We start from the raw sequence: 25,747 nt of genomic DNA on the forward strand, positions 1-25,747 counted from the left end.
TAGAATGCAAACTTACTGAAGCGAGTAGCAAGTATAGTCTACCTTCACAACGATCATGCTATGAGGTTTGCGCAAAACAGTAGGCGTACGGCCTATCAGAACCCCTATAATTTATGTTACTCTTGCTACATTGAGGAAGAGCGGGTGGTCGACACTTTCTACTAACCAAATTAGTTTGCAACCTAACCTGTTACTGCATAAAAATCCGGGCTTTACTAATCAAATCGTTAAAAATATATACTTTAGTGCTCCATCCTCTCTGGATGTGGAGCCAGTGAAACTGTTTTGATCCCTCGAAACCAGCGATAACCACCGACCTACCATTTTAGATTAAACGGCTCCAGTGTTCAGTAAAAGGATGTTTTAGTATGACCATTAACAAAGCACAGGTCCAGACTCTAAACGTTACAGGTCTCGGCCTGAGCGTTGAGTGTTTTTCTCAGAGTAAACTCTGTGGCCCTGTCACATGTTACTTCAAAAGAAATGTATTTGGGTTGGTCCCAGATCGAGAGTCACGATATAATATAACACTTTGAAACAATTATTAGAGCAGTATATTTTACTTGGGATTTAATAAATTACATAATACTAGTGAACTCCACGCTTCTCCGCAGCATTCCTTATAAATAGGTCAGATAACTAGTCTTGATATGGCTGTCGTTGTCATATTGTTTTGCCTGCCCTTTTCAGTAGTTTTATGAACATTTAATACCGGTACATAATAACCGATTCATTCCTAATTTAAATTATAACACTTCTTTCGGGCGTGTCTGTATCTTAACATTTTCAAACGATCTTGCCCGAGATAGTGCAACATACAATTGGCCGTGGCCGAGTACTGTTTCGGGTGAATAGACTACAAACTTTTTCAAGAGTTTGTCCCTGCGCTTTATTAATAGTCATACAGAAGGCTAGTCGACTTGATACCTTCCCGTCTATACGTACGTAGTCTCTTTTCTCTTATCAGCATGTATGTTATTAGTAGAGCCCGGATTGTTATGCATTAATAGGTTAGAATGCAAAGTTACTGAAGCGAGTAGCATGTATAGTCTACCTTCACAACGACTGTGCTATGAGGTTTGCATAAACATTAGGGGTACGGCCCATCAGAACGCTTATAATTTATGTTACTCTTGCTACACTATGGAGGAGCGGGTGGCTGACACTTCCTGCTAACCAAATTAGTTTGCAGTCTAACCTGTTACTGCATAAAAATCCGGGCTTTAGTTATTAGGAACGTTCTGCCATCTGTTGAGTATATTCAGAAGCTGGCGAAGGTAGGAGAATCAAAGAGTATCTAGCAGAGAATAGTATTCTTCCATCATCAGAGGAAATGTTTACTCTATGGCTTGACAGGTACCTAGAAATCATTTAGGTAATTGTTAATCGCTTAACAACCTGCGAAGAATAGGATGTATGCAATTATTGGAGAGATCATTTAATGGTTTGATCTTGAAAATAAATATATTTCCGTTGACTTTTCAAGAAATGCAAGATTACTCATTTACTATTGAGACGATTTGGAAGATTTTGGTACAAACCGCAACTTTTAACTCCATCTGGCTTAAGAGCTTGAGTTTTGTGAAACATGCACGTTAGCATTTTTATATACAGATGATTTACAACGAATCTTTAAATTTCCTTGTGAAGTACAGTGTTACATGACGAAGTGTCGTACTAATTAAGGGATGGATATTATTGTTAAGCCTCATTGCTCTGTTACTTGGGGAGTTCTTAGGAATTACAGTCTTAGCCCTAAAACATATCCATGTTAAAATAATGAGCTCATGGTAGCCTGCTGTATGTTCCTCCCATTTAATCATAGCGTCCGACTCCGCGGCTGAATGGTCAGCGTTGAGACCTTCGGTTCAAAGCGTCCCGGATTCAATTCCCGTCCGGATCGGGGGGATTTTAATCGGGTCTGATTATTTCCTTGATGGCTTGAGGACTGGTTGTTTGTGTCTGTCTCAACACTCACCCCTTCATATTCACTCAACACACCACACTACCAACCAACCAGAAACACGGAATTATATCCCTCCAGATAGGGTTGTCATGAAGGGCATCCGGCCGTAAAACAGGGTCAAGTCCGCACGTGCAACCCCATAAGTGTGCAAAAAGCGGCATAAGATAAACAAGCTGGGCTGAATGGCTCAGACGGTTGAGGTGCTAGCCTTCTGACCTCAACCTGGCAGGATCGATCCTGGCTCAGTCCGGTGGTATTTGAAGGTGCTCAAATACGTCAGCCTCGTGTCAGTAGATTTACTGGCAAGTGAAAGAACTCATGCGCGACTAAATTCCGGCACCTCGGTGTCTCCGAAAACCGTAAAAGTAGTTAGTGGGACTTAAAGCAAATAACATTATTATTAGTAGTAAGAGACGTCGAAACAGATCAAGATCAAGAAGACGAACTAACATACCAGTTCACTAAAGATAGTCACAATAAGAAGAACCTCGCAAGGAAAACTAAAATCAAACAAGAGAGTGTCTGTATTCCACAGAATGTTTGTTCTATGTAACGACCGATGAAATAAAGGAGATAGAGGAAAAGGAAAGGAAAATTAAATGAAAATACACAGCCTGTTTCCATTCATTCGACCGGGTCAGGAATGGAAGGAATGAATGAAGCCCCCATCTAGCGGTGAGGATAGAAGTTGTGCCGGATGCGCACTCCTCTGGGGCAATGATTAATGACTGACAGATGAAATGAAATGATAATGGAGGCTGTTGCTGGAATGAAATATGGCAGGGAAAACCGGAGTACCTGGAGAAAAACCTGTCCCGCCTCCGCTTTGTAAGAAAGGAAAGGAAAATATTGAGGAATATTTGGGACTATTGAACACGAAGAAGGAGAGTTTAGACATAGAAGGGAAAAAGATGTATACAAAGACGAAGAAAATTGAAGGATGTCGGACACAATCAGAAAGAGGAGAATTAAATTTAATTTTTTTCTCAGCAGAGGTCCCCATACTATGAAAAACGTAAAATTAAGCAATTTTCTCAATTGTGTCGAAAGGGCCCGGAAAGGTTTCATATTGTGAGTCAAGCAAATTTCGAAAATCACCTCCGTCCTAAATACCGTTCCGGGAAAACAGCCTAAAATCGCTTATTTCTTTGCTCGTTTTCTTCTAAATTCAAATCCTAGCCAAATTATTTACGTAGTTCTTTCTGCAATATGTTCGTTGGTTGAATACCCTCCGGCTTTTTTTTATTATTGCAAAATGTCCGCGCGGAATGGAGTTATAAGGGCTTTAGTGAAACTCTGCTTTGACTCACATTAGCGCTCGTAGTGGTAGACAAAGTCAAACTGCTAATGTAATTAACTAGATAACGATGATTAAGAAAGAGATTGTAATTTTTAGGAATTAATAAAGAATATATTATGTTCTATTATATTTTATTTTCCTAAAATTCATAGCACATATCCCGAGGATATTTTCAACATTGAGTTGCTTGCCTGAAGGACTAGAACGATGGATTTTTGGGTCACATACTGAGGATGGACAACAAAACGAGTGTTTAACCATGTTTACAAGAGCCAGAATGGCAACCGGTGAATCCAAGGAGTAAACAAAATGATGCACATTGGAATAGCAGACGGCATAATACAAGACAGAACAACTTTCAGAAGATTGATAAAAAAAAATTCGAGGGTTTCCAGCAGAAGGAGAAGAGGAAAGGTAATAATGTCTGGACACAAGAAAGCAAAAAATCAGCAAAGTGAAAAGATGAAGAACTATTGGAAGTCAAGAAAATAAGGATCAAGATGAATGCACAGGTTTACTTTCCTCGGCCCTAAGAAGGCCAAGATCGAAAAGAAGAAGAAGAACGTGTCAGATAAAGCAGAATATTGGATAAGCGAAGGTTAGTTAAGCGGACCTCCACTGTATTCTTCTTCTATGTGTCCCGTCCAGTCTCCGGGACGTTGGCGATCAATGTGGAGAGTGCTCTTATGTCTTCAGCAACACGGTATAGTTCTTCATTGCTTCTATGCCTGTCCGGTCTATAATATTTTTAAGGCATGTTGTTCTCCACCTGCCTACTCCTCGGCGCCCTTCAATTTTGCCTTTCAAAATTAGATGTAAAACTGCGTATTTTTCACCACGCAAAACATGCCCTAGGTATGCAATGTTTCTGCATTTGATGGTGGTTACCAGTTCTTTTATGCAGTTTGCTCTCCGTGATACTTGTCCATTAGTGGCATGGTCAATCCTCGAGACTCTGAGCATTCTTCTGTGAAACCAAAGTTCTAAGGCTTCCAGTCTTTTGATGGTGGCCTCTTTTTTAACGTCCAAGCTTCAGCCCCATAAAGGAGAGTAGAGCAAATATAACATTTTATCATACGCTGCCGAAGTTTTAAATTTAATGCATCATCACACAATAATGTCTCCATCTTTCTTAATGTTGATCTTGCTATTTCTATTCGTCTCTTAATGTCTAGGTCTTGGTTCAAATCATCCGTTATCCAACAACCAAGATATTTAAGTGCATTTACTTGTTGAATTTGTTGGTCTCTTAAGTTTCAAAGTAGAATTATTTATTATTCTGCTGAAAACCATTAGCTTTGTTTTTCTGGTGTTGATGCTTAGACCCATCTTTCCGCAACTATATTAATTTTGTCCAGGTATAGTTGCAAGCTCCAATGTAGACACAAACCCTGTGGATACTGTCAACACCGAGGGAGTTGGCCGTGGAGTTAGATTCGCGTAGCTATGAGCTTACATACGGGAGATAGTTGTTTCGAAACCCAGCCCTGAAGATGGCCTTCCGTGGTTTCCATATTCACACCCGGCAAATGTTGGACCTGTACCTTAATTAAGGGCACGGCCACTTCTATTCCCATTCTTGAGTCGCCGAAAACCTTCAGTGTGGTAGTGCGACGTTAAAACACTAGCAAAAACAAAACAGGGGATAGGTTCAGTTGTTTCTGTGACAATGTAGCCTACCTGTGAAGAACTCGCACAATATCATGCCATCATTCCTTTTTTTCCAAGTAGCTGTACTTTAGGACAAAGAAAGTAATCCAACAGATCGTGGAAGCCTCAACTCAAAAAGAAACCACGTTTCTCTTTGCGAAAATCAAATGATCATAAATATATCTCTCGGTCATGGCCATCCAGCAACGACTGCTAATTTCAGGTGACCCCCAGCCATAAGACAAAGCCTGCACGGTTGCTATGTAACATTGCCTGGACGTCCATCCATACCTTAGATCACAGCCTGCATGGTTGCTAGGTAACATTGCCTGGACGTCCATCCATACCTTACATCACAGCCTGAACGGTTGCTAGGTAACATTGCCTGGACGTCCATCCATACCTTAGATCACAGCCTGCATGGTTGCTAGGTAACATTGCCTGGACGTCTACCAATACCTTAGATCACAGCCTGAACGGTTGCTAGGTAACATTGCCTGGACGTCCATCCATACCTTAGATCACACCCTGCATGGTTGCTAGGTAACATTGCCTGGACGACCATCCATACCTTAGATCACAGCCTGAACGGTTGCTAGGTAACATTGCCTGGACGTCCATCCATACCTTAGATCACACCCTGCATGCTTGCTAGGTAACATTGCCTGGACGACCACCATACCTTACATCACAGCCTGAACGGTTGCTAGGTAACATTGCCTGGACGTCCATCCATACCTTAGATCACACCCTGCATGGTTGCTAGGTAACATTGCCTGGACGACCATCCATACCTTAGATCACACCCTGCATGGTTGCTAGGTAACATTGCCTGGACGACCATCCATACCTTACATCACAGCCTGAACGGTTGCTAGGTAACATTGCCTGGACGTCCATCCATACCTTAGATCACAGCCTGCATGGTTGCTAGGTAACATTGCCTGGACGTCTACCAATACCTTAGATCACAGCCTGAACGGTTGCTAGGTAACATTGCCTGGACGTCCATCCATACCTTAGATCACACCCTGCATGGTTGCTAGGTAACATTGCCTGGACGACCATCCATACCTTAGATCACAGCCTGAACGGTTGCTAGGTAACATTGCCTGGACGTCCATCCATACCTTAGATCACACCCTGCATGGTTGCTAGGTAACATTGCCTGGACGACCATCCATACCTTAGATCACAGCCTGCATGGTTGCTAGGTAACATTGCCTGGACGTCCATCCATACCTTAGATCACAGCCTGCATGGTTGCTAGGTAACATTGCCTGGACGTCCATCCATACCTTAGATCACAGCCTGCATGGTTGCTAGGTAACATTGCCTGGACGTCCATCCATACCTTAGATCACAGCCTGCATGGTTGCTAGGTAACATTGCCTGGACGTCCATCCATACCTTAGATCACAGCCTGAACGGTTGCTAGGTAACATTGCATGGACGTCCATCCATACCTTATATCACAGCCTGCACGGTTGCCAGGATTACACTTCTGTAACGCAAATTTACAGACGACACCAGCCCTAAGATATACTTATCTCAAATTATGAACGAATATATTCCTTAGTTTTCTAAAGATATGATGGTCTGATTTAGCTCATTGCCATTTGTAAACATCAGCCCAGCCAAATAAGTTGCTTACACATTTCCATCTCTTTTCAGGACTGATCAGGACTACAGGCAGGAAACTGGACCGCGAGAACCAGGCAGAGCATATATTGGAGGTAAGTACTCTCTTGCTTCAAAATGTGTAGTGCAGGGTTATTTCGATAATATTTAAACGTTTATAACAAACGTTGTACGTTCCAGAAAATCGTAGTTCCGTTTTTTAATGGAAAGTGATCTATGCGCCTTCACTAGTAACACAGGGAACGCACAATGCCTACAGAATCTCACATTGTAGTTCAAATTATGTTTGCGAAATTGGGGTTGATACAATTCTGTGAAATATTTTTCTGGAAAACGATATATGTGCCAGCATGCTGCTAAACATAGAACTTCAGCGTGCGTGCTACCCGGTCGTCATATTACTTCTCATGAAAAGTAGGAATACCTTAAATACTACCATTTCAAGTTCTAAGGAAAGGAAATTGCCGTAAGTTATGATTTTGGAGATGATCATCCCGTTTAAATGCGTACAGTAAAATATGTTGTGAATATAAGAAAGATCTACTTGCATTGTTACAGTTTAGCTACAGAAAATACCATACATTTTATGAACATATTCGTCAATGATAAGATTTTATCCCGTGCATGAAAAGTTGAATGAAAACTATTACGTATGATTCAAATAAGCTAAGAATAGTTGTTTAGCATGTCTTTGAATTATCAGATACACAGCACTGACTTACATTTTGTAAAATTGCGAGAGTTGAACATGATAACTTTTCTGTTTGTTTTATAGTCAGTATTTGTTTGCTTGAATAAGCGATGATGATCAGGTTGAATTTACGACCTTGAAACTAAGATGTAAAGCGACCATCCGTAGTTCCCGAAGTACCTGTCTATTCTTCGTTGTGTGTTCTAATGTCAACAACACATATACTTGGTTAAATAACGCCCGGAGACTTTTGGAGTCTTACTACTAGCGCCCGGAATTTTAGACTGTAATACAGTATGTTAGAATGCAAACTTACTGAAAGGAGTAACAAGTATACTCTACCCTGCACAGCGGTTATGTTGTGAGTTTTGCATAAACATTAGGGGTACGGTCTATCACATCCCCTAGAACTTATGTCACTGTCCCTGCATTATGGAAGAGCAGGCTGGACGATAGTTCCTACTAACCAAATTAGTTTGTATTCTGACCTATTACTGTCTAAAAATCGGGGTCTTCTTGTTACGGAACGACAGTGACTGTGCCATGATGCAGGCTGATAAGTACGTTCCGACGTTGAGGCAATGTGTGCTGTTGATGAAATGCAGATAGGTACTCCACGAGCTATGTCACACTCGCTACAACTCTTAACATACAATAGTGAAAATTGTAATTCGTCGAGTACAAAAGTATTTTGAAGTACTGGTAAACTCTGTCGTATATTCGGTCAATAGAAGTAACTAATTTCTTACAACATATATTATATGAAAATTACTTGAATTTCTGTCCGCTGGTAGTAAGAAAGCAACACTGTTTTCTTACCCAAATGAAACGTTCATTGACTTTCACGGCCTGTGACGCAAGCACAGCGCTGAAGCGCACACACTGATCGCTCGCCCGCCCGCTTATATCGTCATTGCGCCTCGAAATTCCATTATGTGGAAATTTTCAGGGAAGAAATACTGACCCGCAGCACATGTATCACTTAGAACGAAAATTCTTCAACAGAACATTTCTGGTCAGAGTTCTAAGCTGAAATATTATCACATAGGGTTTTTCTGTTTGCACTGTTTGCCTGTGGGAGGAAAAGCCCAGCGTGAGCCCCTCTGGTATACGTGGCAGTAATTATGGAACTCTGTTGCGAACGTGGTCATGGCAACCAGTGTTGCTAAATCCTAGTGTAATATTTCGGAAAGTAGGACTCTAAAATTTCAGAAGATTTAGTCAAAAGTATGTGTACATATATCTCAATACAGTTTAAATTACTTAAAATAGAATTTGTTAAGATGGAAGCCATGCTTTTCACTGTCGACGTATGTAAAATAACCTAAAATTTTCAGTCTCTCGAACACAAGATAAAATCTTTTTAAACATTAGTACCTATGTGACTGTTTTCCTTATACGCATGTAGTAATGTTTTACAAATGAGTATTCCTATCCCAGTGTTTAAAAATCTTAAATGATAGTTGAAAAGTAAATATTCAACATTGAGAGATAGACTTGGATAATATTCTCTCATTAATGAATTCTTCTTCCTCGTTCTCCCCGTCTGTAGAGATGTTCTGCATTAGGCGAAGAAATCCTGCTCTAAGTTTGAAACCCTAGGTCTTCGAGAACTCTTTTCGAATGATATGATCTGTATTGAAATGAAATGGCTTATGGCTTTTACTGCCGGGAGTGTCCGAGGACATGTTCGGCTCGCCAGGTGCAAGTCCTTTGATTTGACTCCCGTAGGCGACCTGCGCGAGTGACTTGGACCACTGGCACGTGATGTAATATGTTATCTACGTCCCAAGTTCTCTTAAAACCGATAGCAACTGAAGGAAAGTCAAACACATATATTATATTGCATTCAAGCACAATGGAAGATTTTTCCACCTGTTTATCTACGACGTGAGAACAGAGGATGATTCCGAAGATTTCCACCTAATTTTGTATTTTCTGGAATATTTTTAAACATCTGAAGATCTTCCGAAATTTTGTAGGATCTGTCAACGTTGATTTGCAATATCCTGTATGCCAAATGAATAGAACATCAAACTGCCCTCGCTGCTTCCAAGGTAAAACTTAGTCATAGTAAATGCTAGCCCAGTGTGCCTATTTTCTAACCTGCTGCAAACAGAACTGATAAAATAAACAAGCGTAAGAGCTAACCGTAGTTCAGCTGTAGCAATTGAAAGCACGCCCTGGTGTATAAGGAAGCTGTGGTCTGTGACCTACCATTTGTCACGTGGCTGAGCACGGCGAGAGATTAATGGATCTCCAGACACACAAAGGACCAGGACACACTTGTTTTGATACGGTACAGTTGAGCACTGCACTCCTTCCAGTGTTCTCAAGTTCTATTCACGACATTGTGTGATACCTAGGACTGCTTTCACGATTGTTTCCCGTTCTCTTGGTTTAATTTAGGACTCCAATCAAAAGACGTCCTTAGAATAGCATTGACGCTCGAAAGGAATAGACATGAATTCAGAAATGTTCGATTACTGGAAAACAGTAATTATCGATTAGTAGTCTGGGAAGAAGGAACTTAGATGGAAATTTTGATTAAAGTCTGGATGATGCTCAGTAACCATTACAAATGACAGATTAGTCATTTGCGGTTTTTTCTGGAACTTATTTTGTCCTAGTATCCTTTTTAAGGTGATCAATTCATGTTGTCACTTTCTGACACTTCCAGTGCCTGCTTATTCTTTGATCGCTTCTGTTACACACAGTATCCTCGATCTTTTATTCTTGCAGTGCCTGAGAAGCCAGTTGGTTAGTTTGCTGGACTCATCCTTGAGATATGTCCGTAAAAGATTAGACATCTCTTCCTAGCAACGTCTGCGATGCTTTTTTCAGAGCTCCTGGTTAGGTCGCCGTCTGTTTTCGCCTTCTCCTTTGACTGTCCCTACATCTTTCTCGGTATCTCCGACTCGTGCACCTCCAACTTGTCCATCAATCTTTGCCTGTCAAGTATGAAACATTCACTGGCGTACAGTGCTTTCAGGGCAGATGACTGCTCGCTTTTATCTGAGTTTAGCATTCCAAGAGAGACATTTATTATTTTATGATGATTGCTTCTTGTTATTATTCTCTTCATTCCCGACTAAGGAGTATGATTGATCTTATTTAGCTGATGTTGCTGCCTTTTTCTTCTCCCAGAACCTCTTCATCTCCTCGCTGTGACTTTTCTTGCCATCTTCTGACCCTGTGTTTTTTTTTTTTTTGTGGTAGTGCGTGGTGGGCCTGCAAAGTGGTGATTGTGGACTAATTTTCTGAACTTAGATCTGTCTAATACTACGTCTCATCTGTGATGCTTATTTCCTGAAGATCTTTTCTAAATTCGAGCAACCAATTGTTTCTTTACCTTCATTGATAGGGCAAGGTTCAGAATTCCTTTGGTCAATCTCTGATTACTCATTCTGAGTAGAGATGTCTGAAAAATAATGTAGCAGTTACTTTGTCACAATTACATGCCTGTCACTCTTACAAATGTAACGAGGACAAAAATGTAACAGGTTTCCGAGTAACCACACCGTACTAGTGAAAGCAGTAACTGGAAAGTGGGAACTATCACTAGTAGCAGGTTATAAGCAGAATGTGACCTTCAGAGTTCTGATAATACGCATGTCTTCCAAGTGAGAGCACTTTCGTAGGAGATTGCTTTAATTCAAATACACTATAATTTATAATAGTGTATTTGTTTAAGTTGCTGTTGTCATCTGGTAACTAAAGTGTAAAGTGTTATGACATATTCAACTGCTCAGACATTGCGCCGGGCTACCTACATCATATTATCATAAGTTTCACCCATATAATTTTTCTTGTACCATAAATAAATTAGTATGCTAATTTTACATATTGATATTATAGATGCCATAACATTACTTCATTTTACTTAATCGATCCTCTTGTACCGGTTTGTGTCGAGGTTTGGCAGACAGATCATCATGTTTTCTTCTATCCTTGATCGGGGCATGATCAAACTCACTCCTCTAGATTTCAGAAAAGACGCTGTGTTGTCTTCTCATTTCATCCGTTGTCTGCCTCTCGTTAACTTTATAGCAAATAGGAATGCGTGTTTTTGCTGCACCGACTTTCAACAGTGCGCACATGTGCGAGTGAATGAATGGGACTTCGCAACACAGCTGTAAGGAGACAAGCTTGAAGTCGTGACCAATAAAAGGTGAGTAACGTTGGACGTTATTTTTAACTGTTACTTTTCACAGTTACTTTATTGTAACAGTGACAGACTTAACAGTTACACAAAAATAACAGTTTGTCATACCTCTAATTCTGATAATATGTAGGTAATAATATGAATAACTACTAACAATTAATGATGATTTTATAAGAACTCAACCGTCACCATATTAACATAATCAAAAAGTGTACTTACCTGGATTGCCGAAGCTTAGTTCCTTGTCACCAAACACTAATTCACTATTTAATACTTATTCGTATTATCACCTAATTCACTATTATTGACAGGTTTACGCAACGTAAACAATACTGTACATATATACGCATGATTTAAGTGATTTGATAGAAACTGAGGATGTTCTTGTAGAATGAAACATGTCATTCTTTGTATAATAGTATGTACTTTTACAGGTATGTTTATAGTGGTATAATTTATATTGAAATTTTGTATGTTTGACAGACTGCAAAGTTTTTATATCTCATTCGACTAAGTCAACACTGGCAAATATGGCTTCGATGATGATGATGATGATGATGATGATGATGATGATGATGATGCTTGTTGTTTTTTTTGCTAGTTGCTTTACGTCGCACCGACACAGACAGGTCTTATGGTGACGATGGGACAGGAAAGAGCTAGGAGTGGGAAGGAAGCGGCCGTGACCTTAATTAAGGTACAGCCCCAGCATTTGCCTGGTGTGAAAATGGGAAACCACGGACAACCATTTTCAGAGCTGCCGACAGTGGGGTTCGAACCTACTATCTCCCGAATGCTTGTTGTTTTAAGGGGCCTAACATCGAAGGTCATCGGCCTCAACTATGGCTTCCTTATTAACAAATTATTAAGTCATTTTCTCCAGAGTGATTGCTACCGCCATGGCATTTGAAGGAGAAGTTGTTTTAAAATATGATATTAAAGACAAATGCTTAGATCCTGACATCCATGGTAAAAATATACTTGTGCTGTCGTTCCATGCGATCCTAGCTTGTTCTCGCCATCAATTTGAACTGAGAAGCGAGTCGGATTATTCGCGGTTTGCGACCGTTTAGAAGCGACCGGCGAGGTTTTTTTACTAACCAGAGTGATGTGGAGTGAACATGATCCCGTTAATCAAAGACACGATAGTGGTGTGCGGGCATTCGCCATCCTCATTACCCTAGCACAGCTGAAAAATTCCCCTAGCAGAGAATTGTAAAGCTCTGGTTTAACTTATCTCTCTGTAATGTCGCAGAAATCGTGGCGAGAATAAAATATGTGGAATACAAACATTTACTCTCCTATGACGACAAGTGAAACATGACCGGTTTGGTCGCTAAACGCGTCTAGTAAAATCTACAGGGTGTTAAAGAAGATTTTATTTTTTAGAATTTGCTTTGTCACGCCGACACAGACAGGTCTTATGGCGACGTGGTGGGATAGGAAGGGCCTAGGAGTGGGAAGGAAGCAGCCGTTGCCTTAATTAGGGTGCAATCCCAGCATTTGTCTGGTGTGAAAATGGGAAACCACGGAAAACCATTTTCAGTGCTGCCGACAGTGGAGTTCGAACCCACTATCTCCCGAATGTAAGATCATAGCTATGTAACCCAAGACGCGCGCCCACTTGTTCGGTTTTAAAAGAAGTCAAAACGTATAGCCTGAATATAAATCGAGACAGAAATATGTGTAATAAGATTCTGTCGTGGAAAATTTTACTTTTCTGGCGAGACCTGGTATTTACAGTGCACTATATCTTCTAGTGTGGGCTAGAAAAATGTGTTACCTTTCATTGATCTGTCTCAGTCTTATCCTTGGCTTTGACAATACGAAAGTGACAGGTATGAGCGATGCTAGTAATGCCACTTCATATGCAGCCAGTCGCTGCTATGAATGGTGTGAAAATGTGGGTAAGTTGGTGCGGGCATTTCAGTGGGCTTGGCAGACTGAGATGTAATAGCAACTTCTTATTCAGTGAGGAAAGCAACGGGAAACTACATCATTCTTAATTTTTCTAGTACGCCTCTTTAGCGACGCCTGGGCCACCTATAAAAATTTACCAGACGCGGTCTGGCCGGGAATGGAGCTCCGGGCCCTCTGAACCCAGGATCGTATGTAAAGCAGCCAGACTAACTCATATTTCGTTAGGCCTATTTAAATTTAAAAGTAATGGACCTTTTTTCTAATAACTTACAGCTACGCATTTGCTCTACTAGAGCATGGTGCAAATAGAGGTACAATCCGTAAGATTTGAAGTATCATATCTTGAAGTCTCGAGTTTGCAGTTGCGTACGGAAAGAAGGTCGCTGTGTATTCATATCATATGTTGGCTCTTCTTCATTGAGAATGTTGGCAAAATGCGTCTCTTAAAATCTTTATTCAAGTTGAACCTCGTTTGTTGTTTTCGAAGACCAAGCGTAGTCATTTGAGGCACCTCCTCTTATACAAAAGTACCCTTGCTCATCTTGTGAAATTAGTCAATCAGTGCATTTGTGTACAAGACGATTGTGGCTTGGTAATTACAATCTTAGTTCCCTTGTCCACGTGCTATACTAATTGCGGCTGATTGCTAAATGCACCGCGTAGTGTCTTTGTTAATTGCTGACTTGTTTATTAAATATACCGCGGTATTAATTTGAATTACCCTCCCTCTGTCCTCTGTCCAGGGTTCCACAGGACTGTGAACTTACTTTGGCCTCCGTGGACTCGAAAATTGTGACACATGGTATGCTTTGGCCCTTTACCGATTCTGGTGCTATTAGATTTGTAACCCCGGTCTATCTTTCGTTTTTATTTTTATTTTCAGGAATATTCCTTTTCTTTGCCCCAATTACGTTATTCTTAAGAGGCAAGTAGTGTAAGTAGCAACGTTCTCCTTTCCTTGGTCTAGAGCATAGGTGGGCAATTAGAGACGCCAGATCCTTGAGCTAACGCATGAACGCGGGAAGAGCCGAGAGCAGGTGACTTCTAACAGTTAGTGCTGTGAAGACTAGATGGCGTTGTAAGGAGTCAGGCCGCAAGCAAAGCCACAACAATGTAGCTGGCACAGTATGTTATGTTCACGCAATACAGTCGTACAGTTCATTTGTCGATCATTGTTTATACTGTATTTCTAAACAGGCATTTCTGTTGCCTACGGTATTTCTATGAGTATAGATAGCAGTCAACGGAGTATTTGATTATCACATGTCAAAATAATTAATTATGTTTAATACGCATAACTTAATGATATTAACATAATTAAACGTATTTACTTAGCACAAGGGGTTTTTATACAACATAACTCATTCTGTTTCCTCGCCATAATCTAATGAAGTGAATACAACAAGACATTTGTCACGATAAAACTGTTAAAATTTTAAGTCTGTTTAGATACGCGTCCCTTCACTAGTTGTAACTGAGAGCCGTGCAAGCAGCTGCTAGACTGTACTCTGCTCCTTCACTAGTTGTAACTGAGAGCCATGCGAGCAGCTGCTAGGCTGTACTCTGCTCCTTCACTAGTTGTAACTGAGAGCCATGCGAGCAGCTGCTAGGCTGTACTCTGCTCCTTCACTTGTTGTAACTGAGAGCCGTGCAAGCAGCTGCTAGGCTGTACTCTGCTCCTTCACTAGTTGTAACTGAGAGCCGTGCAAGCAGCTGCTAGGCTGTACTCTGCTCCTTCACTAGTTGTAACTGAGAGCCATGCGAGCAGCTGCTAGGCTGTACTCTGCTCCTTCACTAGTTGTAACTGAGAGCCATGCGAGCAGCTGCTAGGCTGTACTCTGCTCCTTCACTAGTTGTAACTGAGAGCCATGCGAGCAGCTGCTAGACTGTACTCTGCTCCTTCACTAGTTGTAACTGAGAGCCGTGCGAGCAGCTGCTAGACTGTACTCTGCTCCTTCACTAGTTGTAACTGAGAGCCGTGCAAGCAGCTGCTAGGCTGTACTCTGCTCCTTCACTTGTTGTAACTGAGAGCCGTGCAAGCAGCTGCTAGGCTGTACTCTGCTCCTTCACTAGTTGTAACTGAGAGCCGTGCAAGCAGCTGCTAGGCTGTACTCTGCTCCTTCACTAGTTGTAACTGAGAGCCATGCAAGCAGCTGCTAGGCTGTACTCTGCTCCTTCACTTGTTGTAACTGAGAGCCGTGCGAGCAGCTGCTAGGCTGTACTCTGCTCCTTCACTAGCTGTAACTGAGAGCCGTGCAAGCAGCTGCTAGACTGTACTCTGTTCCTTCACTAGTTGTAACTGAGAGCCGTGCAAGCAGCTGCTAGACTGTACTCTGCTCCTTCACTAGTTGTAACTGAGAGCCGTGCAAGCTAGTGATGGGACATTCGATTCATTTTACTGAATCGATTCATTTGATTCCGTTCACGTTACTGATTCGATACAGTGATCCGATTCACGGCTCATTGGTCACCGCTCCTACTGCATCTGTGTAGTATGTGCTGGTTAGACAGCAGCAACAGCATTCAGTGCTCGCAGCTACCATCTGGTCTTCATACTATGAACTCCTTTCTTAGAAAAAATGCTAGTTACTCTAATACATCGAAGGTTTCCGGCAACGCAGGGTGGGAAAGGTTAGGATTAGGAAGGTAGCAGCCATGGCCTTAATTAAGGTACAGTCCCAGCATTTCCTGGTGTGAAAATGGGGAAACTACGGAAAACCATCTTAACGGCTGCCGACGGTGGGATTCGAATCCACCATCCCCCGAATGCAAGCGCACAGCCACGCGATATTAACCGCACGACAACTCGCTCAGTCATTTTTGAAAATATGTATTTTTCTATCAGCTGAGGATTTTTTTAAATCGTCGTATTTTGTATAGGCTACCGAGATGTACAGTAGCCCGCTGGTTTTCTGATTCATCATACTGTTATTGAGTCTGTCCACATATGATTGAAGTCTTGTGCAACGATGTGACATATGAACTGAGAAAATACTGAGCCGTTCTTCCCAATATAAAACAGGTACTTTTGAGTGGTCATGAGCATGACTCATAGTCTTAGGGCAGGCTAGAGTCGAGTTTAATTGTCAAATGTCAACTAAGTTATAATACTAAGATTCATTAAACTAATAAATAGTATAACCTAATAGCCTACCTACTTACTAGCTACTTCAGAATTATGTTGTGACTACCTTTTTAACACTGCAAATAAATCCATCTATTATTTAACCCTCCCTGTAAGAAGAGGACAGTGAATGCAAATGGGTATTATTTTCAAATAAGCTGAGCTCGAGAGTCCATTATAGCATACGATTCTTTCAGTCTAGCATGGCTCACTGTATGTCTCGCTGCAGTGAGCCGATAAGGAGCCGTGCGTATCTTGTGTTTCACTGAGCCGGCTCGTTCACGATTCTTTCCGTGTGCCATGATTCACTGTCTCGCTGCAGCGGAAGCTCGGCTCTCCGCGTGTCCAGTGAGCCGATAAGGAGCCGTGTGTATCATGTGTCTCACTGAGCCGCGCTCGTTCACGATTCTTTCGATGTGCCATGATTCACTGTCTTGCTGCAGCGGAAGCTCGGCTCTCCGCGTGTCCAGTGAGCCGATAAGGAGCCGTGTGTATCATGTGTCTCACTGAGCCGCGCTCGTTCACGATTCTTTCGGTGTGCCATGATTCACTGTCTCGCTGCAGCGGAAGCTCGGCTCCCCGTCAAAGTCCAGTGAGTGCGCCACTCAGCACTGTCCGCTGGGAGTAAGCTGAATCGTGTGCCGTGAGCTCGCCGTTCCTGTGAATCGATTCACTCGGACACTTGAATGAATCGATACACTGCTTCGAATCATGCAGCCAACACTAGTGCAAGCAGCTGCTACGGTGTACTCTGCTCCTTCACGAGTTGTAACTGAGAGCTGTGCAAGCAGCTGCTAGGCTGTACTCTGCTCCTTCACTAGCTGTAAATGAGAACCGTGCAAGCAGCTGCTGAGCTGTACTCTGCTCCTTCACTAGCTGTGAGAACCGTGCAAGCAGCTGCTGAGCTGTACTCTGCTCTTTCACTAGTTGTAACTGAGAGCCGTGCAAGCAGCTGCTAGGCTGTACTCTACTCTTTCACTAGCTGTGAGAACCGTGCAAGCAGCTGCTGAGCTGTACTCTGCTCTTTCACTAGTTGTAACTGAGAGCCGTGCAAGCAGCTGCTGAGCTGTACTCTGCTCTTTCACTAGTTGTAATTGAGAGCCGTGCAAGCAGCTGCTGAGCTGTACTCTGCTCCTTCACTAGTTGTAACTGAGAGCCGTGCAAGCAGCTGCTAGGCTGTACTCTGCTCCTTCACTAGTTGTAACTGAGAGCCGTGCAAGCAGCTGCTAGGCTGTACTCTACTCTTTCACTAGTTGTAATTGAGAGCCGTGCAAGCAGCTGCTAGGCTGTACTCTGCTCCTTCACTCGTTATAACTGAGAGCCGTGCAAGCAGCTGCTAGGCTGTACTCTGCTCCTTCACTTGTTATAACTGAGAGCCGTGCAAGCAGCTGCTAGGCTGTACTCTGCTCTTTCACTAGTTGTAGCAGAGAGCCGTGCAAGCAGCTGCTAGACTACTCTGTTCCTTTACCTGTCTGAGTTAGAGCGCTGCTCATTGAGCCGAATTTTGCCCACCTTTGATCTAGAGCCTTATCACCTAACTCTAGTTCACTTCAACTGAATCTTAATAATATCGTTCAGAGTCGTCACTTTCATTTATTTATTTATTTATTTATTTATTTATTTATTTATTTATTTATTTATTTATTTATTTATTTATTTATTTATTTATTTATGTATGTATTTATTTATTTAAAACAGTATACAACAGAGCATTGCTCCAATTACAGTTGACTAATTGAGGAAATACATTGAGTAAAAATTACAAATTACTGCTGTTGCTGTTTCTGTAATCATTATCAGCAACAGCAGCATCCGTTTCTGCACATACGGATCTTGAGGCAGTGTTTCTCACTGGATGTTGTGTATCTGAGGAAAAATAAATGAGCTCAGCGGAAGCCTGCTTGAATATACAGACTCCTCACACAAGTTGCAGTGAACATTCTTACCATTGTGTTTCAAATTACAATTTATGTACTGTTATTCGAATTACCAGAGTTTCCAGTTGTGTGTTAGAGAATTCAGACACTAAGGTGAACCTCTGTAGGGTTTGTTTGTGAAATGGAAACCGTACACAGTTCGTCCTACAAAGATATAATTTCACGTCTAGACCGTTTATTTTAAATTTTCAGCGAGCTGAAATCCATCATTACTATAAACGCTTTTCCCCTTCTCTCATCAAGAAAATGCTAGGTCTGTACCTTAATTAAGGCCACGGCCATTTCCTTCAAACTTCTAGCCCTTTCCTATCCCATCGTCGCCATATGACCTATCTGGATCGGTGCTACGTAAAGCCAGTTATAAAAAACACGTTTTCACATTTAATATAACTAATGGCTCCTAAACTACGGCACAGCAGCTCTGACAAGCCTTGGCCTACCAAGCGACCTCCACTCAGCCCGAAGGCCTGCAAATTACGAGGCGGCGACGGTCTATGCTTGGTCAACGTAAGGAATCTTCTCGACCGTTATTCTTTATTTTGTAGACCGGGCTACTAAACAGTTACCTAACCGAGCGAGTTGGCCGTGCGGTTAGAGCCGTTCAGCTGTGAGCTTGCATTCGGGGTTCTAACCCCACTGTCGGTAGCCCTGAAGATGGTTTTCCGTGTTTCCCACTTCACACCAGGTACATTTTGGTGCTGTACCGTAATTAAGGCCACGGCCCCTTCCTTTCCACTCTCAGGCCCTTCCTCTTCCACCGTCGCCATAAGGTCTATCTGCATAGGTGTGTCGTAAAGAAACTTGTAAAAAATGTTTTAATAAAAAATATACATTTACCGAAGATCAGTTATTATTTGTCGTCCTAGCGAGTGCACAGCCAGCTTAACATGTTCACACTCGTATTTGACTCCCAGCTTTGCGCCGATTATTAGGGGGCACTGGAACGGGAGGCACTGAGTCTTCAGGGGAGATGTGGCAGATCATTTAGATAAAAATGCATTTTGACATAAAATCATCTGAAAATTTACGTCACAAAATTAGCAATATAAAATGTGTGACGCGGTGTTACCTAGCAACCGTGCTGGCTGTGACGTGAAGTATAACCCTTCACTCTCGGTGTTTCATTCCGATTGCCTTCAGAATCTAAAAGAGCCTGGTTCAATAAACGTTATCAGATGCATTTTCTAGGTCTACAGATGCCATGAAGGTCGACTTGTTCATTTTGCACGGCCAAGACTTTTCCCGGTCTTTTTTTACACGAAGTAAGAAAAACGATCTTTCCATCAGGCAGGTGAAAGATTATTCAAACTCCTATGGTAATCACTTTTCTGGTAGAACGCTAAATCGCTATATTTTAAAACATCTTAAAAAGGAAGGAAAGGAAGATATGCTGAGAAACTTGATTCATAAAAATTTACGAAGTGAAGATGATGGCTGTGGGGTCTGCTGACTACGGCTTATGGCCTAATCAGTATTCCGGAGGCCTGCAGACCCAATCACCCCGACCCCTACCCTATTATCCGGAAAGAGATATTCCTCATTTTTCACGTGCCTTCGTGGAACAGGCTGAGGGCTTCCTAGTAAGGAATGCATCAGCAAATCGCCATACTTTTGTAATTAAACACTGGATTACCAAAAGCTACGGAGGAATGCTATGCGACTAGTAAGAACTCACGAAATAATAATAATAATAAGAAGAAGAATAAGAATAAGAAGAAGAAGAAGAAGAAGAAGAATAAAAGTCCGCTTCTGTGGTGTAGTGATTAGTGTAATTGGATGCCACCCCTGGGACCCGGCCCGATTCTCGGTTCTGCCACGAAATTTAAAAAGGTACGAGGGCTGCAACGGGGTCCATTCAGCTTCATGAGATCATCTGAGTAGAGGAGGGTTCGATTCCCACCTCAACCATCCTGGAAGTGGTTTACCGTGGTTTCTCACTTCTCCTCCAGGCAAATAGCGGGATGGTACCTAACTTAAGGCTACGGCCGCTTCCTTCCCTATTCCTTGTCTATCCATCCCAATTTTATCCATCCCTCACAAGGCCCCTGTTCAGCAAAGCAGGTGAGGCTGGCCGGGCGAGTACTGGTCCTCCTTCCAGTTGTATCTCCCAGACCCAAAGTCTTAAGCTGGAGAACATTGCCCTTGAGACGATGGAGATGGGATCCCTCGCTGAGTCCCATGAAAAAAAAACAACCCTGGAGGGTAAAGGGATTAAGAAAGAAGAATATAATAATATGTGCTTATTTATTTAATGACGTCGATGACCTTTTTTTCTTGTCCCACAATGTTGCCATTCCTCATGGTTAAATTGGTATGCTGTATATTTGTTCAGAAGGAAGTCATACTTTCTTCTGTCGACTCAGTTAAATGTAACTAAAAAGCGTTCCAGTCTGTCGAACACACAAGTTAAATATATTATACTATAACATACCTGTAAAAAAAATAAAGGAATAAAAATACACACTGTTAAAGAAAGAATGACATGTTTCATTCCTAAAATAAAGTCATCGGATTTTATCAATTCACACTCAAGTCTTCTTCTTCGTCTTCTACTACCGTCTTTCCCACATCCGTGGGGTCGCGGGTGCGAACTACGTCGCAAATGTGGATTTGGCCTTGTGTTACGGCCGGATGCCCTTCCTGACGCCAACCCTATATGGAGAGATGTAATCACTGTTGCGTGTTTCTGTGGTGGTCGGTAGTGTAGTATGTTGTATGAGCATGAAGAGGAACGTGTTGTTGGGACAAACACAAACACCCAGTCCCCGGGACAGAATAATTAATCAAACGTGATTAAAATCCATGACCCGACCGGGAACCGAACGCGGGACCCTCTGAACCGAAGGCCTCAACGCTGACCATTCAGCCAATGAGCAAGTCACACTCAATGTTTGGAAATATTTATGTTTATTTCAGTCCAAAGAGCTAGGAATTAAAAATTTGGAACTCATATTAACGAAAGCTTGCCTCGTCTTCACTCCATTCCAGTACACAATGTTTTTTATTATTACTTGTTTAACAATGTGTTTTTTACGGGTGTGTTGTGCTGTAATATTTATAGTGAACTTGTGTGTTCGACAGGCTGAAGAGCTTTTAAGTTACATGTCGTATCTTTGAACAACTTGTTTAGAAGTAAACAGCTTCATTTTGTTAATAAATGGACTCTTGTATTATTATTGTATCGGAGGTACACCCGCCTCGCGCATTTAAATTAAGCCTCTCGGAGAAGGCCATCTGAAATATAAACATTGCAACAACTAGTACAAGAAGTTTGAACATTTCTCAACAGATGTCGCTACTATAAACTTATGTTGTGCCCTCTGGTGTAAAGATGAACTATTAAAACTCTAGATAAATTTTGTCTGTAAAGGTTTCCTAAACTGGAATGTTTACTGTTTGTTTTTGTTGTTCAAATGTTATCAACACTTCTGTCTCTTCCCGCCAATTTAAAATGTTGGCCAATGAAAAATTGTGTACCTTTAATTTTCTGCCAATCAAAACTTTCTGGTATTTATTTGATTATCCAATGAGAATTTGGGGTGTGTCAGCCGAGAGTTTTCTGGAACTTCCCCGCTACTATAAAAGCTTGCACTTTTCGGAGCAAGTTATGTTTGTAATCGCTCCAGTCTACAGTCTAGTGTGTGTTCATAACGGAGACGGGGGCGCCTCGTCCATCCTCGGGAGGTTCACCAACTTAAGGTAGTGGCAGATCCAGTTTAAAATCTGATAAGTCTTTCAAAGCTAGCTCGAGGGGAATGTTTCAAATCTTTAGTGATGTAAATTTATTTTCTAAAATGTAAATCTCAAAGTTTAAATGTAAATTTCAAACAAGCCGAAAGAACTTAACCGAAATCAGGGAATAGAGAGTGAGGTACCCTCTCGTATTCCCTCTCAACTTAATTTTGAGGTGACTATGATTTTGTAACATATTCTGTCTTGTAATTTCTTTAACTTAAATAGTCACCTCCGTAGTATAGGCTTGGCCTTTATAACGTCGGGCCATAAGCCCAAATAGGGTTTTATCCATTCAGTGTAAATTTCTAGGAGTGCAAGAGGTGGCCTCCTTACCATTTTGGTTTTTGTACAAGTAATTTAACCTTTCGTTTTTAACAAAGGCCTTGTAGAATGGGTACTTGTTACTCCTGTTTAACTCCATCACATTTATTTCGTGGTAAAGCTGTCAGACTGTTGAGCAGTTAAGACAGTGAGTACTGTTTTTGTTAAACGTAGGTTGTGCCTTTGATAAGCCTGGAAATTTTGAAAATAGATTCCAAGTGTAAATTTGTAGAGGAAGGGTGCTCTCCCTTCTGATGTAAAAATTGGGAGGTCCGTCTCCCTAACTGTTGATTGAATGGAGCAGTAGCGCTCAAGGAACATTTGTAACGGGGAGCTTCAAGCTCCGCCTGTAAAATTGTTATCTGATTATTCTACCTAGGTAGATTGTATTTTTTTATTTTATGAAATACCTCCTCTCATGCAGAGGCTGCCTTGCGACAAAGTATACTTTTACATTTATTTTTAGAAGAGAAATAGATATATTGTACTTGAGAAATGTTGAAGGTAACCTAATTGTAACAGTGATTTCGTAGAATTATCAGTGAGACCCTTAAGGCTATGATGGCAATCTCCCGTAACGTTTCCAGAAATTAGCGGCAATCGTTCCCCTTGCTCCAATAATCAGATCTACTATGTCGATTTCCTCTATCTGGTATTTCTCCCTGTAGTAAGATATTGTAAATATCCCTTTTCTCTAGGTTAACATCTGAGGGCTCACGAGCTAAAATTGTACCTGATTTTGTTATTTTATTGGCAAAGTAGAAAATTTGCAAAGAAAAAAGGGGAAAGGTCAAGAAAAGAAATAAAACGGCCAATTTAAAGTTTTAATTCAATCTTTCGGTTTTCGTATATCCACGCATTCATTCCCGTAACTTCTTTCACCTCTGTAGTCCACGGTATCCCCGGAACAATTATTATTATTATTATTATTATTATTATGCGTGAATGGTCCCTTTCGGAACACACGAAGCTTTATTTATGATTTCGTTTGCGGAGGATCCAGGATGCTTTCATCTGTTGACTAAAGATCCTTTTCCTTTCTTCCGTCCACTTGGTACCTGCTCTTTTTGGTACCTCATTCTCTGGAGTAACTTCCCAATTGTCAATTTTCTTTCTATATATATTTCGATTCAAAATGTCTTCACAGAGAATTTGTGCGTTCTTCATGTCCGCTTTTGTTTGTTGTATCCAAGGAAAATTCTTCAGTTTGTCAACTATTATTATTATTATTATTATTATTATTATTATTATTATTATTATTATTATTATTATTATTATTATTATTATTATTATTATTATAAAAATGTGTCATGCTGAGTTGCTCAGGGGAAACAGAGCTGGCCTTCTAACCAGAAGTTGGCAGATTCGATGTAAGCCCAGTCCGATGGTATTTGAAGATTCTCATTTATATCGGCTTCCCGTCGGACGAAATTCCAGCTCCTTAAAAGTTCCGAAGCCGTAAAGGCAGTTAGTGGGACCTAAAGCCATAACATAACAAATAGTTTCATTTTTGTTAGATGCTTAACTTTGCACTAGCACCCAAAATTGAATAGAAAATGGTCAGTACTGGAAAGGTAGTGGTCATGTCCTCCATGAAGGTACATCTGGCATTTGTTTGGTATGAAAATGAGAAACCACGGAGAAGTAATTAATAATAATATTATTCGTCGTATTTCTTACTAACTACTTGACGTTTTTCGGAGATTTTGATGGGTGAGAACTTTGTCCCGCATGAGTTCCTTCACAAACCAATAAATTTACCCCAACATGCCATGTTCGATTCTTGCTCAGTTCGGCGGTATTTGAAGGTGCTCAAATACGTCAGCCTCGTGTCAGTAGATTTACTGGCACATAAAAGAACTCCTGCAGCACAAAATTCTGGCACCTCGGCGTCTCCGAAAACCATAAAAGTAGTTAGTGGGTCGTAAAGTAAATAACATTATTTTATTAACACTTGTATAAAACGACCACACTGGCTGTGAATAGACGTCGTATTACTGCAGGAAAATATCAGGCGTCACTCAACCATGTGAAGTCAACCGAGAAGCTCTTAATATGAGAGGCAGAATACTCGGTCAGGAAATGCCAGTAACACAGCTGAGGAGATCGTCACATTGACCACGTGACATTCTACCTTGTACAAACTACCTGACTGGGTCATGACACCTGGCCATTGCATTTAAAAGGTTGTATACTTAATGTGTTCTGGATTACAAAACTCATAGAAAATGACTTCAGTTGGTGTGAAAAGACGTCTTATTGTTGCACGACAACTTCAGGCCTCACTCAGCCGACCACTGAAGTGAAAAGGAAATTCTACCTGTGTCCTCGTATTCCTCAAAGTGGTGCAACTCTTTTGAAGCACAACATCAGTGGAGTTGAACTGCATGGACCTCTTTAACCACACATGACCCCCTGCCAATGTTAAATTTGTGGCAGTGGCGTGTATCAAATTCGGGCCTGCCAGTACGACAGTTAATTCCGATACTGTGTGACTGCGGACCACATGTCAGTTACAGTGGCACTATCACTGGAAGGTACTGACCACCCTGTTAACACAGAAGATCCATTGATACATACAGGCTGGTTGTAAACCACGTGAACCGGGTATATGTGCGTTATAAGGTTGGTCATACTGATAAAACCCATTTGGATTCGCCCACAAAGCGAACTGATTGGCTAACTTAGCCAACAGTGCGAGATATCTAGTTATTTCCTTCAAATTATTTATCAGTATGACCAACCTTACAACGCTGATATACCCAGTCACGTTGTTTCTGACCACCTTGTTTTTTTTACGTCGCACGGACACAGATAGGTATTATTGCGACGGTATGACAGGAAAGACCTATGAGTGGGAAGGAAGCGACCTTGGCCTTAATTAAGGTACAGCCCCAGCATTTGCCTCGTTTGAAAATGGGAAACCGCGGAAAACCATCTTCAGGGCTGCTGACAGTGGGGTTCGAACTCACTATCTCCGGGATGCAAGCTCACAGCTGCGAGCCCCTGTATGTCTTACTCAGTACACAGCTCTCGGTTTAGGCAATCTCTCAAAGCTAATAAATATTTTATCTATTAATCAAGAATCGCCCAGAGTCTGTTTTATTGCAAAGAAATGGGGAAGTCCTGCCTATGATCACTATATGAATTATTATTTTTTTTGGGGGGGGGGGGGATATTCTAGTAGATTTTCCATCACAAGAAATGTTCAGTTTCTTTATCGTTCCTTCAGCGGTAATGCCACCTAGGAGAAACGGATTGCAGTAGAGAGACCATCTCAGCTAACAGCGCGTCATT

The 25,747-nt window shown here is 41.4% G+C and overlaps 1 protein-coding gene across 1 annotated transcript in view; it reads left to right on the forward strand.

The window, feature by feature from the left end:
- Window positions 1–25,747, forward strand: part of LOC136880846 (fat-like cadherin-related tumor suppressor homolog) — a 372,162-nt gene that overhangs the window by 127,592 nt on the left and 218,823 nt on the right. The window contains exon 4 of the mRNA XM_068229137.1: window positions 6,591–6,652. Coding sequence (XP_068085238.1) covers window positions 6,591–6,652 — 62 coding nt within the window. The remainder of the gene's footprint in view (window positions 1–6,590; window positions 6,653–25,747) is intronic.

The sequence above is a fragment of the Anabrus simplex genome, chromosome 9 (assembly GCF_040414725.1).
Source record: "Anabrus simplex isolate iqAnaSimp1 chromosome 9, ASM4041472v1, whole genome shotgun sequence".
Lineage (NCBI taxonomy): Eukaryota > Metazoa > Arthropoda > Insecta > Orthoptera > Tettigoniidae > Anabrus > Anabrus simplex.